The sequence below is a fragment of the Castor canadensis genome, chromosome 11, assembly GCF_047511655.1.
Source record: "Castor canadensis chromosome 11, mCasCan1.hap1v2, whole genome shotgun sequence".
NCBI classification, from domain to species: domain Eukaryota; kingdom Metazoa; phylum Chordata; class Mammalia; order Rodentia; family Castoridae; genus Castor; species Castor canadensis.
This window is the reverse complement of record NC_133396.1, coordinates 88,331,365-88,355,099: the sequence shown is the minus strand read 5'-3', so window position 1 is coordinate 88,355,099 and position 23,735 is coordinate 88,331,365. Positions and strand designations below refer to the sequence as shown.

Here is a 23,735-nt window from a genome sequence, read left to right as displayed (position 1 = left end):
CTTCATGGCTTTTTAAAATTCTAGTTGCTATAACAACTTTGATATTTCTTTATTATTTTTAGCACTTCAGTTGCCATAACAATAAGATATCTTAAAAAATAGCAATTTTCATTTATAAGGGAAAAATCCCTTTCAATTAAAAATGAATTTGAATTAACATTTCTTTCCTTTACTATGAACCTATTATTTAGTATATGATTGTGCTCTTCTATTTCCACATAATTTTAACATATTTTTGTAGGAGATATTTTATGGTTAAACTTTTCTATGTTTTTAATGTATAAAAGTTGAGGGGAATGGCTGTTTTGAACCCTTTCTGTGAGATTTATTTAATTTTCAGTAGAATTTTGTTGATGTAAAATCTTACCAAATAGCTTAATTTTCCAGATGTATTATTCCATAAAGGACAAGAAGCTCTTAGCTATGAGAAATGTAAGAAACCTTGGAATTTCCTTTTTCCTATGTTATTTTAAAGGGCATTTCAAGTATTTTTACTGCTGTACTCAAACATAATAAAACATACCTCACTTAATCAAGAAATAACTGGCAACCTAGGCCTGAGCTATGATACTTTACTCTAGAACAGTACTTCTGTTTCCTCTTTGAGAAAAATTCTTATAAGCTTAATTTCTGATATTTAAGTCTCTATTACAAATAGCAAATTAGAAGAAGAGGGAGAGGATATGGCTGTGTTTGTTATACAAATGAAATTAGTAATATAGGGTGGTATATATTATTTATATTATATTTTTATTAAGTACCTGTTTAATTGTAGAGATTAAACAAATATCTATATATGTATATGTGTGTAAACACGCACATATATATAGCAGCTACAAAGATATGATTATATTAGGATGTTTTAACTGATGCTAAAAATGAGAATCCCAGCCTATTAGGCAAACATTAAATTATGTCCACAATTCTTAGTTTAAGAAGGCAGAGTAGATAATATGTCTTATAAAAAGTTAAATGTGAAATTTTATAGAGTAAAACTGAATTAAAAATTAATTTAAAAGTCCCTTAATGATCTGGGAATTGTTGGATCCATGTAATTGAGATTTTTATGAACTGAGGCTTGGTTATTTTTATATTATTTTGTTGTTAATCATAGGATTTTCCTAACATGTATGGCCTGATTCAGACAATGATTTTTCTTTTAAGGATGCATTTTTTAAAAGGATGCATTTTAGAAAAGAGAAAGTACTGTTACTAATTTCCTAATCTTAGTAGATTACTTTTGCATGTAGTTTCTTAAGGAAAATGATTGAACACAAAGTTTATTTGATAGAAAAGTAAAATGCTTTAAATTTTACTCTCAGTGAACTTTGAACAAACATAATAAAGGTATGTGCTTTATTTTTAATATCTGATTTTCATAACTAATTTATAAAGGTAGATACTATTATCCTCATTTTACAGGTGGAAACTGAGAAACATAGAGAGAATGACACATCAAAGGCCTTCTAGTTAATGAGGGGGCCAGCCATCTTGCTAACTTAAATCAGAGTGATTGCAAAGCCTATACCCTTTCTTCTAAGTCATAGTCTCCCCTAGCCTTCAAATGTAATGAATGTTCATTAAATATAACAAGATACCCAGAGTAAAAAAAGGGAAGAAAGAATAGTATTTGGACTAATTAATTTAATACAAATATTTTATGTGTGAGGGCTCCTCTACTAAGAACGAGTTAAATATACGTGTTAGTATTTTCTTTCTCTATTTTCCTCTGTAGTTTTTAAAATATAATGGAATCTCTCAAGAGTTTTGTTTACTTGGCAAGTTGTATTAGGTCCCAGCTAGGCAGGGCAATCTCAAACTGTTATATAACTGGCCTTCAGTAAGGCTTTTTTCACTCTGTCTCACTTGCATCTGGGCTGTTGTGTTTATAAGTACAAGCACCTAACCATGAGTCAGGTGTACTTTTTTATTTTCTAAGTATGCAGAGGCTAGATGTACTTATTCTGTCCACCAGTATCTTGTTCTTTTAGATATTTTAGTAGCTCTCATTCTTAATGAAACATTGCTTCAGAGGGCTCTGGTATTTTACTTTTCCATATAATTTATTGGCAGTGCCTTAAAATCCCCTCAAGTTATTTAGGGCTCTCATTTGGTGGTTTTACACAGAAATGGATCGCGTAGTACATGCAAGTGCAATCGTAGGTTTATGATTTTCTTTATGATTTTACATGACTTAATTTTTTGTTACATTTTGATTAAATTAGGCGTGTACACATGCACATGACCCACATATAGCAAGGTACAGAATGTTTTCCTCATTGCTGAAGGTAACCTTAAACCTCTTGCCAGTCATTTCTTTAGTGTGTGGGCATGCTTGTGCATACACACACACACACACACACACACACACACACACACACACACACACACACAACTACTATTTTGTTGTTTTTAGCAAAATTAGGTTTTTTTCTGTTTCAGAAGTTCATTTAAAATCATGCGCATTGATTTTTTTCTTTCAGTTTTTGGATTCATCCATGTTGTTTGTATCAGCTCTTTGGTGCCTTCTTATTCCATAATATGTACATATAGCAATTTACATATCCATTTCCCTGTTAATGAATGTATAGGTTGTTTCCAGTTTCAGGTTATTTCATTTTTATACATCTGATATAATTATAACAGTAAGCACTTGCTCTAATGGTGATTTGTTTTAGCCCTTTCAGTGGGAATATATTGGTATCTCATTGTTAATTTTGTCTTTAACTGATGACTTGAGGACAAGCACTTTTTTACTCTTTCTCTCTCTTTCTCCTTCCCTCCTTCCTTCCTTCCTTCCTTCCTTCCTTCCACCCTCCCTCCCCTTCATCTTTCCTTTCTGTCTCCCTATCTCCCTCTCTCTCGACATAAAAATTATACATATTTACAGGGCACTGTGAGATGCTTTGACACTTGTATTTATTATGTAATGTTCAAATCCTAGCATAAGCATATCTAATCTCTCGAAACAACATTTCTTTGTGGTGAAAACATTCAAAATCCTTTTTAAAAATTTTATTGAACTATATGGTACACCTGGAGGCATGGCTTAGCACAAGATCAAGCCTCTAAAAGGAATATATTGCTTTATTGGGCAGTAGAATACCAAAACTTACTTCTCCTATCTAACTGTAAGGTAGTACTCATTGACCAACCTTTCTCCAGCTCTCCCCATTCTTCCTAGCCCCTAATAGCACTATTCTACTCAGAATGTCTGTGAGATCAACTAGATTAATTTTACTTTTATTAACAAATTATAGGAGTCAGTTATGTATTTGGGATATATATTCTTTGATATATATTTTACTAATACCTTCTCTCAGTCCTTTGGGTTGCTGATTTTCTTAATGATTTCTTTTGTTAAGAATTTTAAAATATTACCTATTAAATTTTTCTTTTATAGTTACTATTTTCATTATCTTAAATATTTGTCTACTCTTATGTCATGAAGATACTTTCCTTTTAGAGTGTTTTCTTTTAGAATCTATGTGTTTTTATTGAAATTCAGATTGACCATATAATTCTGAGATTATTTTTATATCCTTTATTCTTTTTACTGCTCTATTTGTCTATTCTTATACCAGTCTTAACGACTGTGGCTTAATAGCAAGTCTTGAAATGAGGTTTGCCAGCCTTCCAATTTTGATTTTTGTTTTCTTTCCCAAGATTATTTCTGCTAGATAGCAAAAATAAAGATTTTAGAATCAGAAGCTTGTTTAGTCCTAAAAAAAAATCTGCATGGATTTTAATTGGAATAACAAAAAAATCTACAGATAAATTTGGGGAAAACTGACATTTGTTACACTATTGAATCTTCTAGTAAAAGATGATACATCTCTTCATTTACTTAGGATCTTTTACTTTGTCTTAAATGACTATAATTTTCAGGGTAGAGGTCTTCTATTAAATTCATACTTATGTCCTGTTTTTTCACATTTGTAAATGGTTTATTGTTTTATAATTTCACTTTCTATTATTTGTGGCAAATATATAGAAATTAAATTATTTTATATATTGACTTGGTATATTGACAATATTCATTTACTTCTCAGTTTTAATGTGCTCTTGAGTACATTTTATAGTACTTCTTATGTATGCAGTCATGTCTTCCTTTTCTTTTTTTTTTAATTTAACTTTTATTGTTTTATTATTTATATATGCATACAATGCTTGGGTCATTTCTCCCCCCTGCCCCCACCCCTTCCCTTACCACCCACTCTGTCACTAAATCAGTAGATTTAGTGTAATATGTATCACTTCAGAGGGTTTATTTGTTTTTTAGCATTTAGACCATGTTGCTTTAACCTTGTAGATGACAACATATTTAAAATTCATTGCTACTGCATTTTGTAGCATTTGGCATTCTTAAAATAAGTAATCATTATTGTTTGCTAAATATGATTTTTCAAAACACTAGACAAATAGTGATATTGAATTGGGTTTAAGTAGAGATATAGATGACTAATTCTGCTCTTAATTTTAATATATTAGTAGTTTAATTTTTCCCTTCTGCAATTTGGTCGTTTTCCAGCTTTTTCTTGTGAAGCTTATTCATTGTACAAGGGTTTGCAAGTAAGTTTGGTAATTCTGAGCTTTATTTTTGCTAGCTCTAAGTATTTTTCAGTCCTATAAACTCCACATTCTATTTTTATGTCTTATATTAAAATTATATTAAACATTTGTTTTTTCTTTTCCTCTTCTGTGCCCAGCTCCATAATATAGGTACTTGAGACCAATTGGTGAACAAAACAGATGTTTGTTCTCTTCATGGGACTTGTACACTGTCAAGAAGAGAAAACTGACTAATATAAATAATAATAAACTGTGATAAGCGTGGAACCTGGTCTGGTACCCTGTGGGAACTCAAGAAAGGTTTCCCAGGGGAAGAAGTATTTGAACTGAGACCAAAAGATTATATTTGAATTAAATAAAAGAAGGATTATAGCACATTAATTAGCAGGTATAAGTATCCTGAGGCAGCTGGGATCACAGCAAGTTTATGTGGGATTGGGGGATTAAGGAGATGAGATGGAGAGAGGAAAAGGCAGTTTGGTAATCCTGAATAACACAGAAGAGAAATGAGATTATATGGATATAGGAAGACCGGATTTTATAGGACTATTTAAGACTTTCTCTTAAGTATAGTATAAAACCCCTCATGTATTTTAAGTAGGGAAGTGACATAATCTGATTTGAATTTTGGGGTATTCATTTATTATCATATTATTGTTGTACTGGGGGTACATTGTGAAATTTACAAAAGTTCCTACAGTATATGATAGTTTAATTAACTCCCTCAATCATTCTCTTTTATCTTCCTCTTCCCCCATTCTTGAAATAGTTTCAACAAATCTAATTTTTCCATTTTCATACCTGAGTACATAATATTTCTACCACATTCCCTCTCCTATACCCTTTTCTTAGATCCTCCCCTCCCCTCACTGGTTCCATTTCCCAGACAAGACCTGTTACACCTTTAAGAATATTCTATTTTATGTACAATGGATTGAAGAGAAGCCATAAACAACTCAGAGAGATCATATTGGAAACCCCTGCAGTTGTCCAAGTATAAGGTGATGCTAGCTTATCTACAGTAATGACAGTGGAGACTCAGAAGAGTTAACAGATGAGAGGGGAAGTTGAGGAAATAATGTCTGAATGCATATACCCTTTGATACCTTTTAAAATATAATAAAAGACAACATTGTTCACTTTAGTCTCTAATCATTTGCTTTTATGATAATATATTGCTTATAGAGTTTCTTTGTAGTCATTGCCTACTGTTTATCCTACTTGTCTTTAACAGCTGATGTCCCTCTTTTGCTTTGCTGTCTAGGTCCTACTGAGTAGTTACTTGAATTGATTGGATATTTAATAATGAGATAATAATACATTTAAAAGAACATATAAAACATATCTAAGGTTTAAATTAAAAACTCACATGCTTATAGTGTATCTAATAAAGTTATACAGTTTTAGCTATTAGAAGTCATTGTGAAGTAATCCCAAATAACGATTCCTCTTAAATATTTCAGTATGAGCATTCATCAGTTGAAAGGAGAGAGAAATAGTTGGTAATGATTATAAAAAGAGCAGTAATAATAAAACACCTAATGACCCCTAAAATGAGGCGAATGATGCCTAGTACTGAAATCAATGATATTATGATATTATGATATCAATAATATAATAATATTAACTACATAATATCAATGATAATAATAATAACTATATAATAACTACATAATAATAATACTAACTACATAATATCAATGATATTATGATATTAGTGCTCTTTTGTTATTAGAGCTTCACATGATAAATTAGTTCTCATTATAACAAGATTAGAAAAAGGAATAGAAAAGAAGAAAGTCAGGGATTAGTAAAGTCAATTGCTAAAAATAAGAAAGGTACCTTACTAGAACTACAGAAGCCTTTCTTTTAAGCTGATGGAAGGAAAGCAGGAGGCTTAGTTGGTCATAGGTACTGCTTCTTAAACTCTGTCTCACATTATCATATATCTTTGGAAGCTTGTGTAATTATGGATTATTTGCAGTGTTTTTAGATTTAAATCCTTGCCTGTGATTTTTTGGGGGGAATAAACATGTCAAACTAAAGCAGTCTAGTGGTTTTTTTTGTTGCTATTTTTCTAATTTTAGAAATATAATTCAAAACTATTTTTTAAATGTGTAAGCCTATATTTTAAGAGTAATTTAAATTTTGATAGTTGAGATAGCTTTAGTAATTGATACCACTTAAGTTTCCAATTATTTTGTAGTATGTAACTTTTCTTTATATGGAATGTGGGAACTAACTACATTCATGAATATTTATCAAAAGGAATTTTATTTTAAATTTATTGTAGTGGAAAATGTTAGGTTTGACTTGTTTGATTTTAATGCCTTTAGTATTTCTTTAAATTAAAATGTCCCTCTGTAAAATAGAACCTTATAGCTGTTTTGAATTAAACTTAAATACTTGCTTTCAAACCCAAATACAGTATTCATGTCAAGATTATTATTTTTACATCTTATAAATATTTCTGGTAATGAGGAATAAAACTATCATTCTGTATTTCACCTAAAGCCTCCAGATTTTAGCAATATCATTATCATCCTGAAAGTCAGGTCAACGTAGAAGAAAAGAATAGACTTTCTGTTCTTTCATAAATCATTTTTATGAAGTCTGAAGTAATTCTCATACATTTACTGACTGACAGCTGTCATCAGAACGTAGAGATTGGGGTTTAGCACTACAGTGTTACAAATGGTAGTTTTAACCTATTGCAGTGGCAGTTTCTCATCTGTAATTGTAGGCAAGCCTCTCTAGTACCCATTTTTTTTTAATTTGGAAAGTAATTATTGTAACTACTTCACAGACATTTAAGATTTTTATAGAGAAAAAATATAAAAGCACATAACACAGTGCTTGGCACATAAAACATGCTTCATACAAATATCAGTTATCTTCAACTTCCATCTTAACTTCCGTGGTTTCTTTTAATTCTGAAATAATTTTTAAATTAGTTCTAAGTCACTTTTAAGAAAAGCGATGAGTACATGAGAAATATTTTTTAAAATAGAACAATTGTATGTACTAAGTTAAAAATGTTTTTAGTTTCTATCAAATATTTCAGCAAAATTTCTTCTAACTTGAATATGGGTAACTTAAGCATTATGACAAATTTCTTTGACCCTTTGACCCTTTTTGCATATTAGGATTAAAAAGTGGGCTAAACAATCTTTCTATTTTTTTTTCTAATGCTTGTACTCTTCTGAGATTACATTTGATCTCCAGTATTTCTCTGGATAGATTTTAACATAGTGATGTTAGTTTCATGCTTTGTTTGCATAGTTAAATACCTCATACTCATAAGTTTTGTGTGGGCATGGTAGGAATTGGAGAGATTAGTAAATGACTTTTAATTTCTACTAATCAAAATATAACTGTTTTATAGAGAAAAATAGTAGTAATATCCCTTGAGTTCATGAAGAGTTATATGACTTTAATAATTAATCAGGTTTTTTTCTGCCAGTGAGCATTAGATTACTGCTGACTTTTTAGTGTCATAGTACCTTGTGGGTAGTTTCTCTATGGAGTTTAAAGGTGTATGCCAGATTTTCTTTCCTGTTCTGTTTATAGGAAATAATCCTTATAAATGGCATAAGGAGAATATCTCTAGAAGTTCATAAATGCCATTAACATATTAGAAGGAGTGGTCAGTTCCATTGTCTTCTTTTGTCAATCTTGATCGGAGCTTGCTGAGAAAGTCTTTAAGCCTGCATGTGCCTGGCAACTGTTACCTAGTGACAGTTTCAGCTGCAGTAGCCATTGGCTGTGCTGTTGATTGGGGCAGGAGGACCGAGTCACCTTTCTGATGGTGAGTTCTTCTGCATCAGCTCAGGATGAGGAGGAGGAGCAGGGCTTGGGCTCAGGTGCAGGCAGTAATACTGAGAAATTGTGAAGACTCTACCGACAGCATCCTGTTAACTGCATCATAGTAAATCGGACTTCTAAATCAAGCAGCCCAGCCTAGCATCTGATTAAGAGTGAATGTAGGTGAGAAGCATTACCTTATTCCTGTAACAAGAGAATTATTTTGTGATAAGTGAAACTAAGAATGTACAAGGAGGAATATCCTGTGGCTTTATAAAAGAAGAAAGACTTCCCTGAATAATGTGGTGGTGCACAAGAAAATAACTTTCAGAAGAATGCTTTCTATTAAACTGCTGCATTGTTCCTGAAGGGAATGTTTTTATTTCTAGTGCATGCTATTTCTTCAAAAGCTATGACAACAAAGACTGACAAGAGACTCTCTGAAATGCCTGTACTTTAAAAAAAGACTTTGGCAAATATTAACCTGATACCAGAATGACCTTGGAAACCTTTTGGATGGATTCTATCCTGCCAGCATTTCAGTATTTCAAACTTGAGGATTTAAACTCATCTTGATGTTTTGAGGTATTTTAAAACAAGACTATCTCACAGCCTACCTAATGGCCCCCTTTTTAATTGAGCATTTGCTCAAAATAGAATACAGAAAAAGAAGAGGCATGTTCTTAACATATGGCTGCTACAAAACTGCAAATATAATAAATAAGGTAATTTTTCACTTTCAGAAGATTTAGTTGAAATAATGACCTAATGTGTTAATCATATAGTAGAAACAGAGAACGTATAGCAAAATAGAATATGAAGCCTACTAGAAATGCTTAAGTAATAAATAATGGCAGTATGTCAAAGAAGCTCATAATATAGGAAAGTTTCTGTTGTCTACATTTCATCTATATTTGCATATATATGAGATAGGGTATGGTTTCAAAGGTGAAAAATTACTTTGAGCAATGTATTTTATTATCATGCTCCATTGTAAGAAGGGTGGCATATCAAGTAATGAAAGTTATTTTCAGTTATAGATACAGAAATTAATGGTGAAAAAGATTTCACTTTGAAAGGGAAGAGGTATAAATTACAGTGCTGTTAGTAGCACCAGTAACTGTAATGGACTAAAACTGTTCTCATTTAAATACTTAAAAATGAATGCAGAATTAAAACTTCAGAAATTTATCACATTTTCAGGTGTTAATCCACTAATAGATTTTATGTTATCTTCTCAACTGGAAATACATTTTTTTCTCATGAGCATTATAGGGCAAACTGTAGTCTTTTACCCCTGTTCTGCTCCTTCGTGCTTGTATAGTGTTGAGTCTTTTGTTATTAACTTTGATAGAGTTGTTTTCTTACCTTTAAAAAAATGAGAGAAAAATGGATCATAAAGTTAACCCATCAGCATCAAATCTGAAGAGTCCAGGGATACTCTTTGTCATATGAACTTTTTTCTTAGCTTTCTGAGTTCTTAATTACATAAATTCTAAAAAATGAATGCATTTTTCATCATAAATGAAGCAGGAAGCTTGAGACGATTAAGACTGGTTTTTTTTTTTTTTATTCTCTCTCTTTCTAGTTGATCCCTAAGATCTTAGGAGAAAAAAACAGTCCACAGAAGCTTTTCTTCCTTTGGCAATTGATTTCTTTTTTACAGACTTAATTTTTTCATAGAGCAAGGTAATAAATCCATTTTCTCTAGAAGTGTCTCCTGTCTGCAAAAAAAAGTTTCTCGGGAGCACGCAAGAGAGCTAATAAGAGACCTTTTTTCACCTTTCTAGCTTACCCTCCTCCCTATCCCCCAAAGCTGAGATGTGTCACTGGTGAGCTAAGGCTGATGAAGAGACCTGTGCATGCTCTGGAACACTGAGCTGTAACAGAAGCACTGACATTGTCTACTGAAGCAGATTCTGAGGTGATCATGTTCAGTGTTTAACAGATGCTGGAAGGCACCTGCTTGCTGGAGTCAAGACTTCAAGTTCTCTTAATTCCAAGCCATGAATGAATCCAAGTGGACTGAATGGCGGATCCTGAACATGAGCAGCGGCATTGTGAATGTGTCCGAGCGTCATTCCTGCCCACTTGGATTTGGTCACTACAGCGCAGAGGATGTCTGTATCTTCGAGACAGTTGTTATTGTCTTGCTGACATTTCTAATCATTGCTGGGAATTTAACAGTTATCTTTGTCTTTCATTGTGCTCCACTGTTACATCATTATACTACCAGCTATTTCATACAGACAATGGCATATGCTGATCTCTTCGTTGGAGTTAGCTGCTTGGTTCCTACTCTCTCCCTTCTCCACTACTCCACAGGTGTCCATGAGTCACTGACTTGCCAGGTTTTTGGATATATTATCTCAGTTCTAAAAAGCGTTTCTATGGCATGCCTTGCTTGTATCAGTGTGGATCGCTATCTTGCAATAACCAAGCCTCTTTCCTACAATCAACTGGTCACCCCTTGTCGCCTGAGAATTTGCATTATTTTGATCTGGATCTACTCCTGCCTAATTTTCTTGCCTTCCTTTTTTGGTTGGGGGAAACCTGGTTACCATGGTGACATTTTTGAATGGTGTGCCACCTCTTGGCTCACCAGTGCCTATTTTACTGGCTTTATTGTTTGTTTACTTTATGCTCCTGCTGCCTTTGTTGTTTGCTTCACTTACTTCCACATTTTCAAAATTTGCCGGCAACACACCAAAGAGATAAATGATCGAAGGGCCCGATTTCCTAGCCATGAGGTAAATGCTTCTAGAGAGACAGGACACAGCCCGGACCGTCGTTATGCTATGGTTTTATTTAGGATAACCAGTGTATTTTATATGCTGTGGCTCCCATATATTATTTACTTTCTTCTCGAAAGCTCCCGTGTCTTGGACAATTCGACACTGTCTTTCTTAACCACCTGGCTTGCTATAAGTAATAGTTTTTGTAACTGTGTGATATACAGCCTCTCCAACAGTGTTTTCCGGCTGGGTCTCCGAAGACTTTCTGAGACAATGTGTATGTCTTGTATATGTGTGAAGGATCAGGAGGCACAAGACCCCAAACCTAGGAAGCGGGCAAATTCCTGCTCCATTTGAAGAGAAGTGGTAGTAAATCAAATGTAATCTGACAGACGTGCTGGATTGTATTCTTGATTCATCTGGAAATTTGCCACCACAGAAATATTTACATGAATAGTTGACTATGAAATGAAGGATGAGACTAAAGATCTTGATTTTTTTTTCTTTCATGGAAAAAACTAAAGGAAAAGATACATAGCTGGTAATCTCATGAAAGAAACATAGCATCTGAATATGTGTGCAGTAATAGGAAAAATTCAGCACTGAGGATGAAAAAATACTTCAAATATACAGGACATGGGCAAGCCTCTTGGCATCTCTGTTTCTCTTGTACTGTCTGCTTCTGTCTTTTGTTTTTCTTTTTGTCTCTTTCCATGTCTCTTATTCTTTGTGTGTGTGTGAGTTATTATTGGCATAAATTGCCTTTTATATAAACATGCTACATATTATATATGTGGCCAAGTATAACCTTTTGTATCAAAGTGTACTTTTAGATTCATTCTTCTACAATCCATAATGGTTTCTTCATGGAAGATATGCAGTAAGCATTACATTTTATTGTTTGTCACACAATCTTTTTGTTTATGTGTTTATAATCTCTTCAACACAGACTGTCTGCTATAAACAAAACAGAACAGTGTTTTTGTTTCTCCTGGGTAACATGAATTTCGCTTTCCTCCTTTTCCTAACAACCTGCTGTTTTTTTTCTATTTCTTTTCATTTGAATCCTTTGGTACTTTACTCCAGAAGTATTTTAACTAATCAAAAAATCTACTATATAAGGCAATCCTAGTGTTAAATAACTTATTCCTTCCAACAAAGCAATCTAGTAGCCTGTTGAGGAGATTGTGTTAAATATCTGGTTTCTTTGAAGTTAGTTCATGTGCCTAACACAGTGTCTTTTCTTTTTCCTTTTGCTGTAGTAGAGGTTTGTTTCCCTTAATAAAATCCACAAATAATTCTAATGCACATATAGGATATTCACCCAGTAATAAGTGATGTATCACTCTTAATGCTACTTTTTAAAAAAATGTAATACATTAACTTTTTGTGTTAAGTCTATAATAGCTCACTATTGTGTTCACTAGTTTTCTGTGATATGCATTTGCACATACTATATTTTTTACAGCAAAGAAAATGTAAATTATGTAATCTGTGCCTAATATTTTTTAGCTCAATACATAGGTCAATGTTGTTTAAGTTGTCAACACTGGGAGACACATATAAAAAAGCTTATTTTAAAAGGAAAATACTTTTGTGCAGTTGTTATTTAGATATTGATATTAGACGAAGCTGCATTCCTAGTGCTGCTGAGAATATAATACTCTTAATTATCAAATACAGATAAAAGTTGTCAGTATTTTATTTTGTACTGTTTTCAAATGCAGAGATTAACTTATTTTTTAGTGTACTACCTGAGATTGTGCAATGAATTGTCAGGGGTTTGGATGTATGACATTTGGGGAATCAGTAGTGAAACAAGTATGAACAGTATAATATCTATACTTACTTTTTCCACCATAAGTTTCCAGACTGAGAAATTTTTAATATGAAACTATTGAGTATTTTTATGATTTTTTTTTTGTTTTCTGAAATGCATCTAATGAAATGTGCCTATGACTTTTCAACATAGAAGCCAACCATGTTTGCATATTGGTGGTTTGACTTCAGAGATTCGCTAGTAGAAATGTTTTCATTTTATTGAGGTTGTTTGAACCCCTGTATAATTTTTAAATGTGTAAGAAAGGTTTAAAATAAAGAATAAAATAGTATTCTATATCTCAAAACCAGACTTTGCTTCAGTTTACTGCAACACTTACCAGGGACAAGAGTTAATTTGAAATCAAAATCTAAATGTTTTATAGTTCTATAGCTGAAGTTTGTAGCTGAAGTTTGTATTTACTCTTGCCCTCTGTTTGCCAGTGGCATCGTGGATGAGTTGAAATATGCCTTTTAAATTGAGGTCAGTTCAAGCAAACACTCCTGTCAACTTTTCAGGTATCATAAATAAAATTTTCAATATTATAAATATTATTTGGGATCAAAGTTTGATTCTTTTAATTTAGAATGTAAATATAGATGGAAAAAAAACCCATAGGTGTCCTGTACCTGAAGCCATGCTTATTTGCATTTTCCTCTTCTGGCTTTTCCTCGTGATAACAATTACATACCAAGCTCAGTGTTAAGTTTTACAGTGTTAAATTTTATAATGAGGATTAACAACATTTAATCCTGACCATAGCCCTTTGAGACAGTAGTAGTAGTATTCCTAGTGTAGAGATGAGAAAACTAAAGAAAAGTAACTTGCCCAAGGTCACTCAACCAGTCCATGACAGAGGTTTCTGTACGCCCACTTGGCCTGGAGCCAAAGCTTGTGCTCTTCACCAGTATGTTGAGCTGATTTCTTTACAAAAGCTTTCAAACCTGTATACCTTTGTTTGTACATTTCCTTGTAAAACTTCTTGGAGTTTTATTTCTTTTTCTTACCCTAGGTCTTTACTTCAGTTCTTTCCTTCTGATATCTTTTTCTTTGATATTGTAAGTGTCTTTAATTAAGGTCTGATAAGCCCAAATTTAGCAGCTTAGTCTATAATCAAACTGAAATTCTGGGGCATGGTCTCCTTGTTACTACTTTAATTCATTTTTGTTAAGTTTTTCTTGAATAGCTTTTTCAAGTCTCTGAGGTTTTTTTTTTTTTTTTCTTTTAATTCCTTTGAAGGGGAAGAGTAGAAAAGAAAGGCTTTGTCATAGACTGAAGGAAATTCAATCAGGCAAATTCTGGTTTGGGTTCTTGGAGCATTTCATGTGCAATGCTAGGACAAGGCACTTAACTTCCTTTGATAAATTTTAATTTGTGTTTGCACAGTAAAGTAATATTTATTTTGAAACTACTCCTTTAGATTAATGTGTATTAAGAATAGGAATGCTGTATACTATCATATAAGGATTCTGTTACTTGTATGGTTGTTTCTAAAGTGGCACAATACTGAAAAACTTTAGAATCAACTAATGAATGAAACCTGGGCTGAAATCCTGGCCCTCGTAAGTTGTTTAGCTTTAGATAGGATACTAAATGTTCCAAAACCCTATTATTTTCATTGATAAATAAATTCACAGACTTGTTTTTCCCTGTTCATCTAGATTTGAGGACTAAACGAGATTTTATAGTCTTTGTGCTCAATATGATTCCTTCACATAGGAAGTGTCCAGAAAGTAGTATCGCTGTTTTGCTGTTTTGTGAGTACTGTTTTATTGCCATTACAACTTAAAGATCACTGGTTCCAACTTAAACAGAACTAATCCATTGTGAAGAAGTGTTTTCTAATATAGCAATTTTCTCCTACCAAATCTGTTTAAATTCAGATTTTTGGCTAAATTTGGTGTTTTTCAATATAGGAGAGTTCCATTACTTCTGATAGTTCAATTCCCAGGAATAGTTATTCATGAAGATATCATTTGAGATTAAAGACAGTCAGCAAGCAGATGTTGAGGGTTATTATTATTATTATTATTTGGTGGTATTGGATTTTGAACTCAGAGCAGATAGATGTTGAGATGAGCTATGATTCTGAGATTAACTTGCTTCCTTACTTTAGTGTGCTAAATATGCTTAAACATTCTTTTTCTTGTTAGGGTGGCAATAATATGAAAGGACTGCCCAAAGATGTTTTACCATTTGTCTTTGAAGTCTTAGTTTCCTCATTTATAAAATGGAATTCGTGGTATTTTGTCATATACATGTTACTTGGAAGAAAGAATGATTAATAAACTAGTTTGTTCAATAAATACTATAAATTATATGAGTTCAAAAATAAATGACATTGTTACTTTAAAAGGATTTAATCTACTCCACCCTCAAACCTAATCATTAGAAGTGAAAAATACATACCCAAGTAATAAGTAGATTTTAAAAAATGAAGATATAGAGAATCTTTTAATATAACATTCTGAGCATAGCTTCACCTGTATTTAGGTAGGACCATCTCTGTATCTTCGTGAGTCAGTGCTGTGTTCTGATATGTAGGTTCCTTGTTCTGATGATCTTTTCCTTGAACAAAACATTGTTTTAGGATTAAGAATATATAGAAAGTGTATGATATATAGAAAGATAACTAAATATATAGATATTAAGGAAAACAATGATTAGAAAAGGAAAAAAGATTCCCTTTTCAATATTTTCATAAATGAAAGTTTTATCTACTGCTAGTTTTGCTGTATAATTTAAAATATCCATAACTTTATTTTAAATAGTAAAAGTGGTTGTATTCTAAAATATTAAAAGTGATGTAATTAGGATTTTCTTTGTTCTTTATTATGATTCTGTTTTAAAATTTGTGTGTGTGTGTGGTACTGGGGCTTGAACTCAGGGCCTCACACTTGCTAGGCAAGCACTCTACCACTTGAGCTACTCTGCTAGCCCTTTTTTGTGTTGGTTATTTTTGAGATAGGGGCTCTTGAACTATTTGCCCCGCTGGCCTCAAACTGTGGTCCTTCTGATCTTTGCCTTCCGAGTAGGTAACCGTGAGCTACTGATGCCTGTCTTTAAAAATCGTTTTTACCATGAGCACGTATTTCTCTTATAATAATGAAAATTGTTTTGTTAGATTTCTTAACATTTAAAAACATTTCAATATTTTATAAAATAGCTGTTGCTAATATTACAAGTAACTGTAGCCAATAATATCTCAATACTGTCTTATTACTAAGGTAGTTTATAAAGTTTTCTATAATATTTCTGAAATATTTCTATAATATTTATTACAGATGGATTTTTCAGAGAAACTAGATGACCTTGTACATGCAGCATTAGATGCTCTTGATATATTTTTGCTTTAATATACACAATTTGAAGTGTTGTTTGCTGAATCTGAAATGAATTTCCATCCCTGTAGCAATTTTTAATGCACTGTTGTTGACACCTTTTAGCTGGTTTCACATCATTAACAACAAAAGGATGATCCTGCATTGGGAACACAGGGTCCAACTCTGAAGATCGTATCTATAACTTTCCCCCCAAATTTCCTTTTATTTTGTTCCCTAGTATGTATCTTTATTAGCCACTGTGAGTTCCTTTATTATCAAGATAAGTAAACAATACATAAGTTCGTGTTATAATAATTAAAGTGAGTGCATGTGAGTTAGAATACAACATAGTGTGGAAGTCATACATCAAACCAGGTTGCCACTCTTATTTTAACTCTACCTGGGCCATTATATGATCTCACACAAGGACCTGTTCTTGATAGGGTATGAGATAGCGCCTTTTATTTTGAGAAGGCTGACTAATTTATTTTTTATCAGTGTACATTAATTTACAAAATAATGGTTTCATTATGACATTTTCATATATGTATATGATATACTTTGATCATATTCACTCCCCATTACTCTCTCTTGTCCTCCCTCCCTCTGGTTTCCTTCCTTTTCCCAAATTACCGCCCTTCTACTTTCATGGCTTTTTTAAAAAAGTCTACATTCTGCATATGATAAGAAATGTGTTTCTGAGTCTGACTTATTTTACATGCCATAATGATCTCCATTTCCATACATTTTCCTGCAAATGACATAATTTTGTTTGTCTTCATGGTTGAATAATATTTCATTGTGTATATATGCTAGTACCTAGGCTGATTCCATAACTTGGCTTTTGTAATTAGTGCTGCAGTAAATATAGGTATGAGGGTATATTGTATGCTGACTTTGATTCCTTTGGGTATATGCCCAAGAATGGTATAGCTGAATCATATGGCAGTTCTATTTTTAGTGTTTTGAGGAACCTCCATGCTGATTTCCATAGTGGCTGCACTAGTTTATATTACTACCAACAGTGTATAAGGTTCCTTTTACCCTGCTTCCTTGTTTTTTTTTTGCATATTCATTACTTTTTTTGGTGAGACTGGGATTTGAACTCAGGACTTAATGCTTGCAAATTAGGAGCTCTATGTCTTGAGCCACACCTCCAGTTCATTGTGGTCTGGTTATTTTGGAAATGGGAGTCTCTTGAACTGTTTTCCTGGGGTGACCTTAAACTGTGATCTTTCCCATCTCAGCCTTCCAGGTACTAGGATTACATTCATATGCCACAGGCGCCCAGCTTCCATAATTTTTTAATGGCAACTTTTCTTGTATTTTTGTATATGACTCCCTATCCATGTAAAGAAAGACACAGTAACAAAGTCAACAGGTATCTGTTATTCTAATAAATGTTTAATATGAAAGGCATATGTAATATCAGTACCTTCACTATTTTAAAAGGAAGCAAATTAGGTTTTTTGAGATTATAAAGTTCTAAAATTTTTAGATGATAAATATCAAGAAACATCATATATCATGTTAGAATTTATTAGATGGAAATACTTGCTAAACTTCTAAACTTCCAAAAGTGATACTTTATCTGAGGGAAATCATATTTATCTTTCACTCTAGAAAATTTGGTTCTAGTTTTACTTTATGTTTTCTATTTAAGTATAAATAAGGTTGGTGACAGTTAAAAATGATCAGATATGCTATATATAACTTCATGGTGGTGGAATTTATTTGATTGTGAGACACACAAAAAATAAAATACACAATTCTAGGCCTGTTCTCTAAAATTTGCATGGTATTTTTTTATTGAAAAATAAAAAGTGTAGCAAGAGATTAATAGTACATTTGTCTGGGATATGCCTGGCATATATATACTGTATTAAAAATGTTTGCATATGTTCCTAATAGAGTTTGAAGTTTGAAACCGGTATTACTAAATCATACATTTTATACTAACAGCCTCTTCAGCCTCATCCCATTTACTCTTTCAGGAGTTTTATAACTAAAAAATTGATAAGATTGGTAATATAAATGATATATTTGCAGAGCTTTAAAGGTAATTTGGTAAGGAATATAGGTAGAAAAATCCTGATTTTAATATAACAAGCTTAATTACATATAGTGTATTTATTTACTTATTGTAGTACTGGGGTTTGAACTCAGGGCCCACACCTTGAGCCACTCTACCAGCCCCTTTTTGTGAAGGGGTTTTTTGAGATAGGGTCTCATGAACTACTTGCCCAAGCTGGCTTTGAACCATTATCCTCCTGATCTCTTCCTCCTGAGTAGCTAGGATTACAGACATGAGCCACCAGTGTCTGGCCTTATGTTTATTATCTGGGCAAAGAAAAGATGATTCAAAATTGTTTTTAGAATTTTTGAAGTAACCAATTTCAAAATAGAGTACAGTTTCTTACATGTAAAAGGACAACTTCAACATAATTTATGTCTTGGTTTCTGTGAAATGTTCTTGTCTTTGATTAGCTTTTAAGCTGTAACTTACATAATAAGTAAAAGTACAAATAAATATATACTTAGTGTTTTGCTTCTTTAGAGTGTATTCTGAGGAAAACCTTGATAACACCCAAATTAATTTTGTTTCATGCCCTAATTCTTTTCTCCACAGCAATTAAAAAATTATAAAATGCTCAAGCTCTCATACCTTTACTGGATTTTTAGGTTTATTTATTTGAAAATAAGTCTGGAAAAGTGCATTTTAAAAATTCACATTTAGAATATAATGTTACTAAATGGGTCTTATGATGGTGTTGTTATTTTAATCAACTTCTATCAGCCTTGCTTCCTGTTTTTAAATGTGATTTAATACTTATAATTGACTAAATTATTAAAATTTATTAGAGAATTGTATTTTGATTTACTTTTATAAATTTGGAAATCTGAGGATCCACTGGTAGCATGGGGTAAATAGGTAGGGGTGTGTGTGTGTGTGTGTGTGTGTGTGTGTGTGTTAACGTTTGTTGTAACAAGTAAAGTTGGGAGCAACCCTGCGCTCTCAACTTGCAGTCTTTGTAAGGATTTAATCAAACTTTCATCCTAATTAAAGGTACCCTTTTTTTTTTTAAGGAAACATATTAAAATTTAAAGTAACATTATTGGTTAGAATTTTCCACAATATGCTAGTTCTGAAATAGTAATATGGGATATTCAAATGATTTAGTGTACCATGAGAAAAATGGAGACAGATCCCTACTCACTTCAACAAATATGGGGGTTAGATTATTGGAAAACACTGAAAATTGAAATTTGAAAAAGATTGAAATGCTTTTGAACATGTGTAAGGCTCATGGCATTATAAATTAGGTGTATTCTGAAAGCTTCTCCACGTAAACACTATCTCATTTCACATGCAGAAATCTTTGATAAGATTTTTTTTGAATGACCCTATCAAGATCATCTAGGCCAAAAGAGATATTATTAATCACATGTGTACCTATAGCATTGCCTGTGGAGGATTCTTGAATAATATATTTATAAATGACTGGTGATAAAGTAACCTAATCCTTTCTTGAATAGAAAATGAGGATTTACTTAGGTGATAGGAAAAATTCCACATGACTTTTTAAAATTTATGGTGTTTGAAAGGTTACTTAAAAAGTAACTCTTATGTTAGTGGTAAGATTGTGAGATCATGGATTTTTTGTTTGTTTGTTTTTACCCTCTTGGTATTACTTTTTTTTTCTTTATTCATTTATTCATATGTACATGCATTATTTGGGCCATTTCTCCCCCCCTGCCCCCGCCCCTTCCTTTCTCCCCAACCACCTCACTTCCAAGCAGAACCTATTCTTCCCTTTTCTCCAATTTTGTTGAAGAGAAGACAAAAGAGATAATAAGAAAGACATAGTGGTTTTGCTAGTTGAGATAAGGACAGCTATACAGAGAGATTCCTAGCATTGCTTCCATGCATAAGTGTATTACAACCCGAATTGACTTATCTCTACCTGACCCCTTCACTACTTCCAGGTCACCTTCCCATACTGACCTCTTTCACTTTAAGGTTACTGTATTAGCTCCTCTGCAGTGGGGACATCAAACACTTCCAAGGTTTGGGTTTCCTACCTGTCCCCATTCCTCCTGTATGTGCTCTTCCCTTATCATGTGACTCAAGTCCAACAACATTACTGCATTTGCCCTAGATCTAAAGTCTGCATATGAGGGAGAATGTACAACTTTTGGCCTTCTGAGCCTGGCTAACCTCACTCAAGATGATGTTCTACAGTTCCATCCATTTACTTGTGAATGATAAGATTTCATTCTTCTTCATGGCTGAATAAAATTCCATTGTGTATAAATACCACATTTTCTTAATCCATTCGTCATTAGTGGGGCATCTTGGGTGTTTCCATAACTTGGCTATTGTGAATAGCGCTGCAGTAAACATGAGTGTGCAGGTGCCTCTGGAGTAACCTGTGTCTCATTCCTTTGGCTATTTCCCCAGGAGTAGGATTGCTGGATCATATGACATATGTATGTTTAGTTTTTTAAGATGCCTCCATATTATTTTCCAGAGTAGTTGCACTAGCTTGCTTTTCCACCAACAGTGTAAGAGGGTTTTTTTTTCCCCAAATCCTCACCAACACCTGTTGTTGGTGATGTTTTTGATGATAGCTATTCTATATTGCTCTTTAATATAGTTTGAAGTCAGGTATTGTGATACCTCCAGCTTTGCTCTTTTTGCTGAGTACTTCCTTGGCTATACACAGTCTTTTGTGTTTCCAAATGAACTTTATGGTAGATTTTTCAATCTCTGTGATGAATGCCATTGGGATTTTGATGAGAATTGCATTAAACCTGTAGATTGCTTTAGGTAGTATAGCCATTTTTACTATGTTGATTCTACCAATCCATGAGCACTGGAGATCTTCTGTAGTCTTCCTCCATCTCTTTCTTCAGGGGTTTGTAGTTCTCCCTGTAGAAGTCATTCACATCCTTTGTTAAGTTTACTCCTAGGTATTTGATTTTTTTTTTTTTTGAGGCTATTGTAAATGGAATTGTTTCCATATATTCTTTCTCAGTTTGTTCATTGTTGGTATATAAAAAAGCTAATGATTTTGGTAAGATGATTTTGTGTCCTGCCACCTTGCTATAGCTGTTTATGGTGTCTGGGAGTTTGGGGTAGAGTTTTTTGGGTCTTTAAAATATAGGATCCTGTCATCTGCAAGTAGGGATATTTTGACAGTTTCTTTACCTATTTGTATTCCTTTTATTTCTTCTTCTTGCCTAATCGCTTTGGTTAGGAATTACAGGACTATGTTGAATAGGAGTGGGGATAGTGGGTACACTTGTCTCATTCCTGATTTTACTGGAAATAGTTTCAGTTTTTCTCCATTAATATGATGTTGGTTATAGTTTGTCATATATACCCTTTACATGTTGAGGTACATTCCTTCTATTTCTAGTTTTCTTAGAGCTTTTATCATGAAATGATGTTGGATCTTATCAAAGGCTTTTTCAGCATCTTTTGAGATGATCAATTGGTTTTTGTCTTTGCTTCTATTAATGTGCCATATTACATTTATAGATTTGCATATGTTGAACCACCCCTGCATCCCTGGGATGAAGCCAACTTGGTCGTGGTGAATGATCTTTCTGATATGTTGGGTTCGGTTTGCTATTACTTTGTTGAGGATTTTTCATAGATGTCCATTAAGGAGATTGGCCTATAGTTCTCCTTTTTGGCGGTGTCTTTGTCTGGTTTTGTGATGAGTGTAATATAGTTAGATAGTGTTCTTTCCCTTTCTATTTCATGGAAGAGTTTAAGGAGAGTTGGTATTAGTTCTTTTTTAAAGATCTGATAGAATTCAGCAGAGAATCCATCAGGTACTGGACTTTTCTTTTTTGGGAGACTTTTTATTGCTGCTTCAATTTCATTTTGTGATTAATGTCCTCTTGGTTCAGTTTTGGATGATCATAAGTATCTAGAAATTTGTCCATTTCTTCAAGATTTTCAAATTTATTGGAATATAGGTTCTCAAAGTAGTATTTGATTATTTCCTGGATTTCTGTGGTGTTTGTTGTTATCTTCCCTTTTGCATTTCTGATTTTACTGATTTGGGTTTTTTTTTCTCATTTTAGTCAGATTTGCCAGGGGTCTGTCAATCTTGTTTATTTTTTCAAAGAACCAGCTTTTTGTTTCATTGATTCTTTGTATGGTTTTTTTGTTTCTATTTCATTAATTTCGGCCCTCATTTTTATTATTTCTCTCCTTCTGCTTGTTTTGGGTTTTGCTTGTTCTTGTTTTTCTAGCAGTTTGAGCAGTAGTATTAGGTCATTGATTTGAGATCTTTCTGTCCTTTTAATATATTCACTCATGGCTATAAACTTTCCTCTCAGGACTGCCTTTGCTGTGTCCCATAGGTTCCGGTAGGTCATGTTTTCATTTTCATTAACTTCCAGGAACATTTTAATTTGCTCTTTTATTTCATCAATGACTCACTGATCATTGAGCAACATGTTGTTCATCTTCCAATTTTTTGCATGTTTTCTGCTGTTGTTTTTGTTCTTCAGTTCTACTTTTAATGGATTGTGATCAGATAGAATGCATGGGTTTGTTTCTATTTTCTTATATTTGCTGAGGCTTACTTTGTGTTCTAAGATATGACCAATCTTGGAGAAAATTCCATGGGCAGCTGAGAAGAATGTATATTATTTGGAAGTTGGATGAAATATTCTGTAGACATCAGCTAGGTCCATTTGATCACTGGTGTGATTTAGTTCTAGAATTTCTTTATTGATTTTTTGTTTGGATAACCTATCTATCGGTGGTAGGGGAGTATTAAAGTCTCCCACTACCACTGTGTTGGAGCCTATATATGCTTTTAGGTCCTTCCGAGTATGTTTGGTGAAGTAGGGTGCACTGACGTTGGGTGCATATAGGTTGATAATTGTTATTTCCTTTTGGTGTATTTCTCCTTTTATTAGTATGGGATGTCCTTCTTTATCTCATTTGATCAGTTTAAGTTTGAATTCTACTTTGTCCAAGATAAGTATTGCTACTCCTGCCTGTTTTCTGGGGCCATTGGCTTGGTAAATCTTCTTCCAGCCTTTCACCCTAAGCCAGTGCTTATTTCTGTTGATGAGATGGGTCTCCTGTAAAGAACAGATTATTGGATCTTCCTTTTTAATCCAGTTTGCCAATTGGTGTCTTTTTTTTAATTCATATGTGCACACAATGTTTGGGTCGTTTCTCCCCCCTTCCCCCCACCCCCTCCTTTCCCCCCCAACTCGTGTCTTTTGATGTGGGAGTTAATTCCATTAACATTCAGTGTTAGTATTGATAGGTATATAGTGATTCCTGCCATTTAGTTGTTTTTGTTGTTTAATGGTTTGATTGTGTGCAGCTTGTCTTTTCTTTTCCTATGGTTTGGTACTGCCTGTCATCTCATGGTTTTGTTTGCTTTCATTTTCTGTTTGCAGAATTCCTTGAAGAATCTTTTGTAGTGGTGGCTTGGTGGTCAT

General features: G+C 33.1%; 2 protein-coding genes across 12 annotated transcripts in view; both read left to right on the top strand.

Moving 5' to 3' along the window:
- Positions 1-23,735, top strand: part of Rabgap1l (RAB GTPase activating protein 1 like) — a 750,530-nt gene that overhangs the window by 310,144 nt on the left and 416,651 nt on the right. Inside the window, exon 1 of one of the 11 annotated variants that reach the window (XM_074047415.1) lies at positions 8,984-9,101. The exons of the other annotated variants lie outside the window; for them this stretch is intronic. Within the exon in view, the coding sequence (XP_073903516.1) occupies positions 8,997-9,101 (105 nt within the window). The 5' untranslated portion in view covers positions 8,984-8,996. Of the gene's footprint in view, positions 1-8,983; positions 9,102-23,735 lie in introns of those variants that run through there. 11 annotated transcript variants of the gene reach the window in all.
- On the top strand, positions 8,971-15,524 carry Gpr52 (G protein-coupled receptor 52). Its single transcript, XM_020186778.2, has 2 exons — positions 8,971-9,101; positions 10,167-15,524. The coding sequence occupies exon 2, from the start codon at positions 10,383-10,385 to the stop codon at positions 11,466-11,468; it is 1,086 nt and encodes a 361-aa protein (XP_020042367.1). The 5' UTR covers positions 8,971-9,101; positions 10,167-10,382; the 3' UTR covers positions 11,469-15,524.

Bases quoted from the DNA above. Each gene is read 5' to 3' on its own strand.
- Gpr52 (XM_020186778.2), top strand. From the start codon at position 10,383: ATGAATGAATCCAAGTGGACTGAATGGCGGATCCTGAACATGAGCAGC.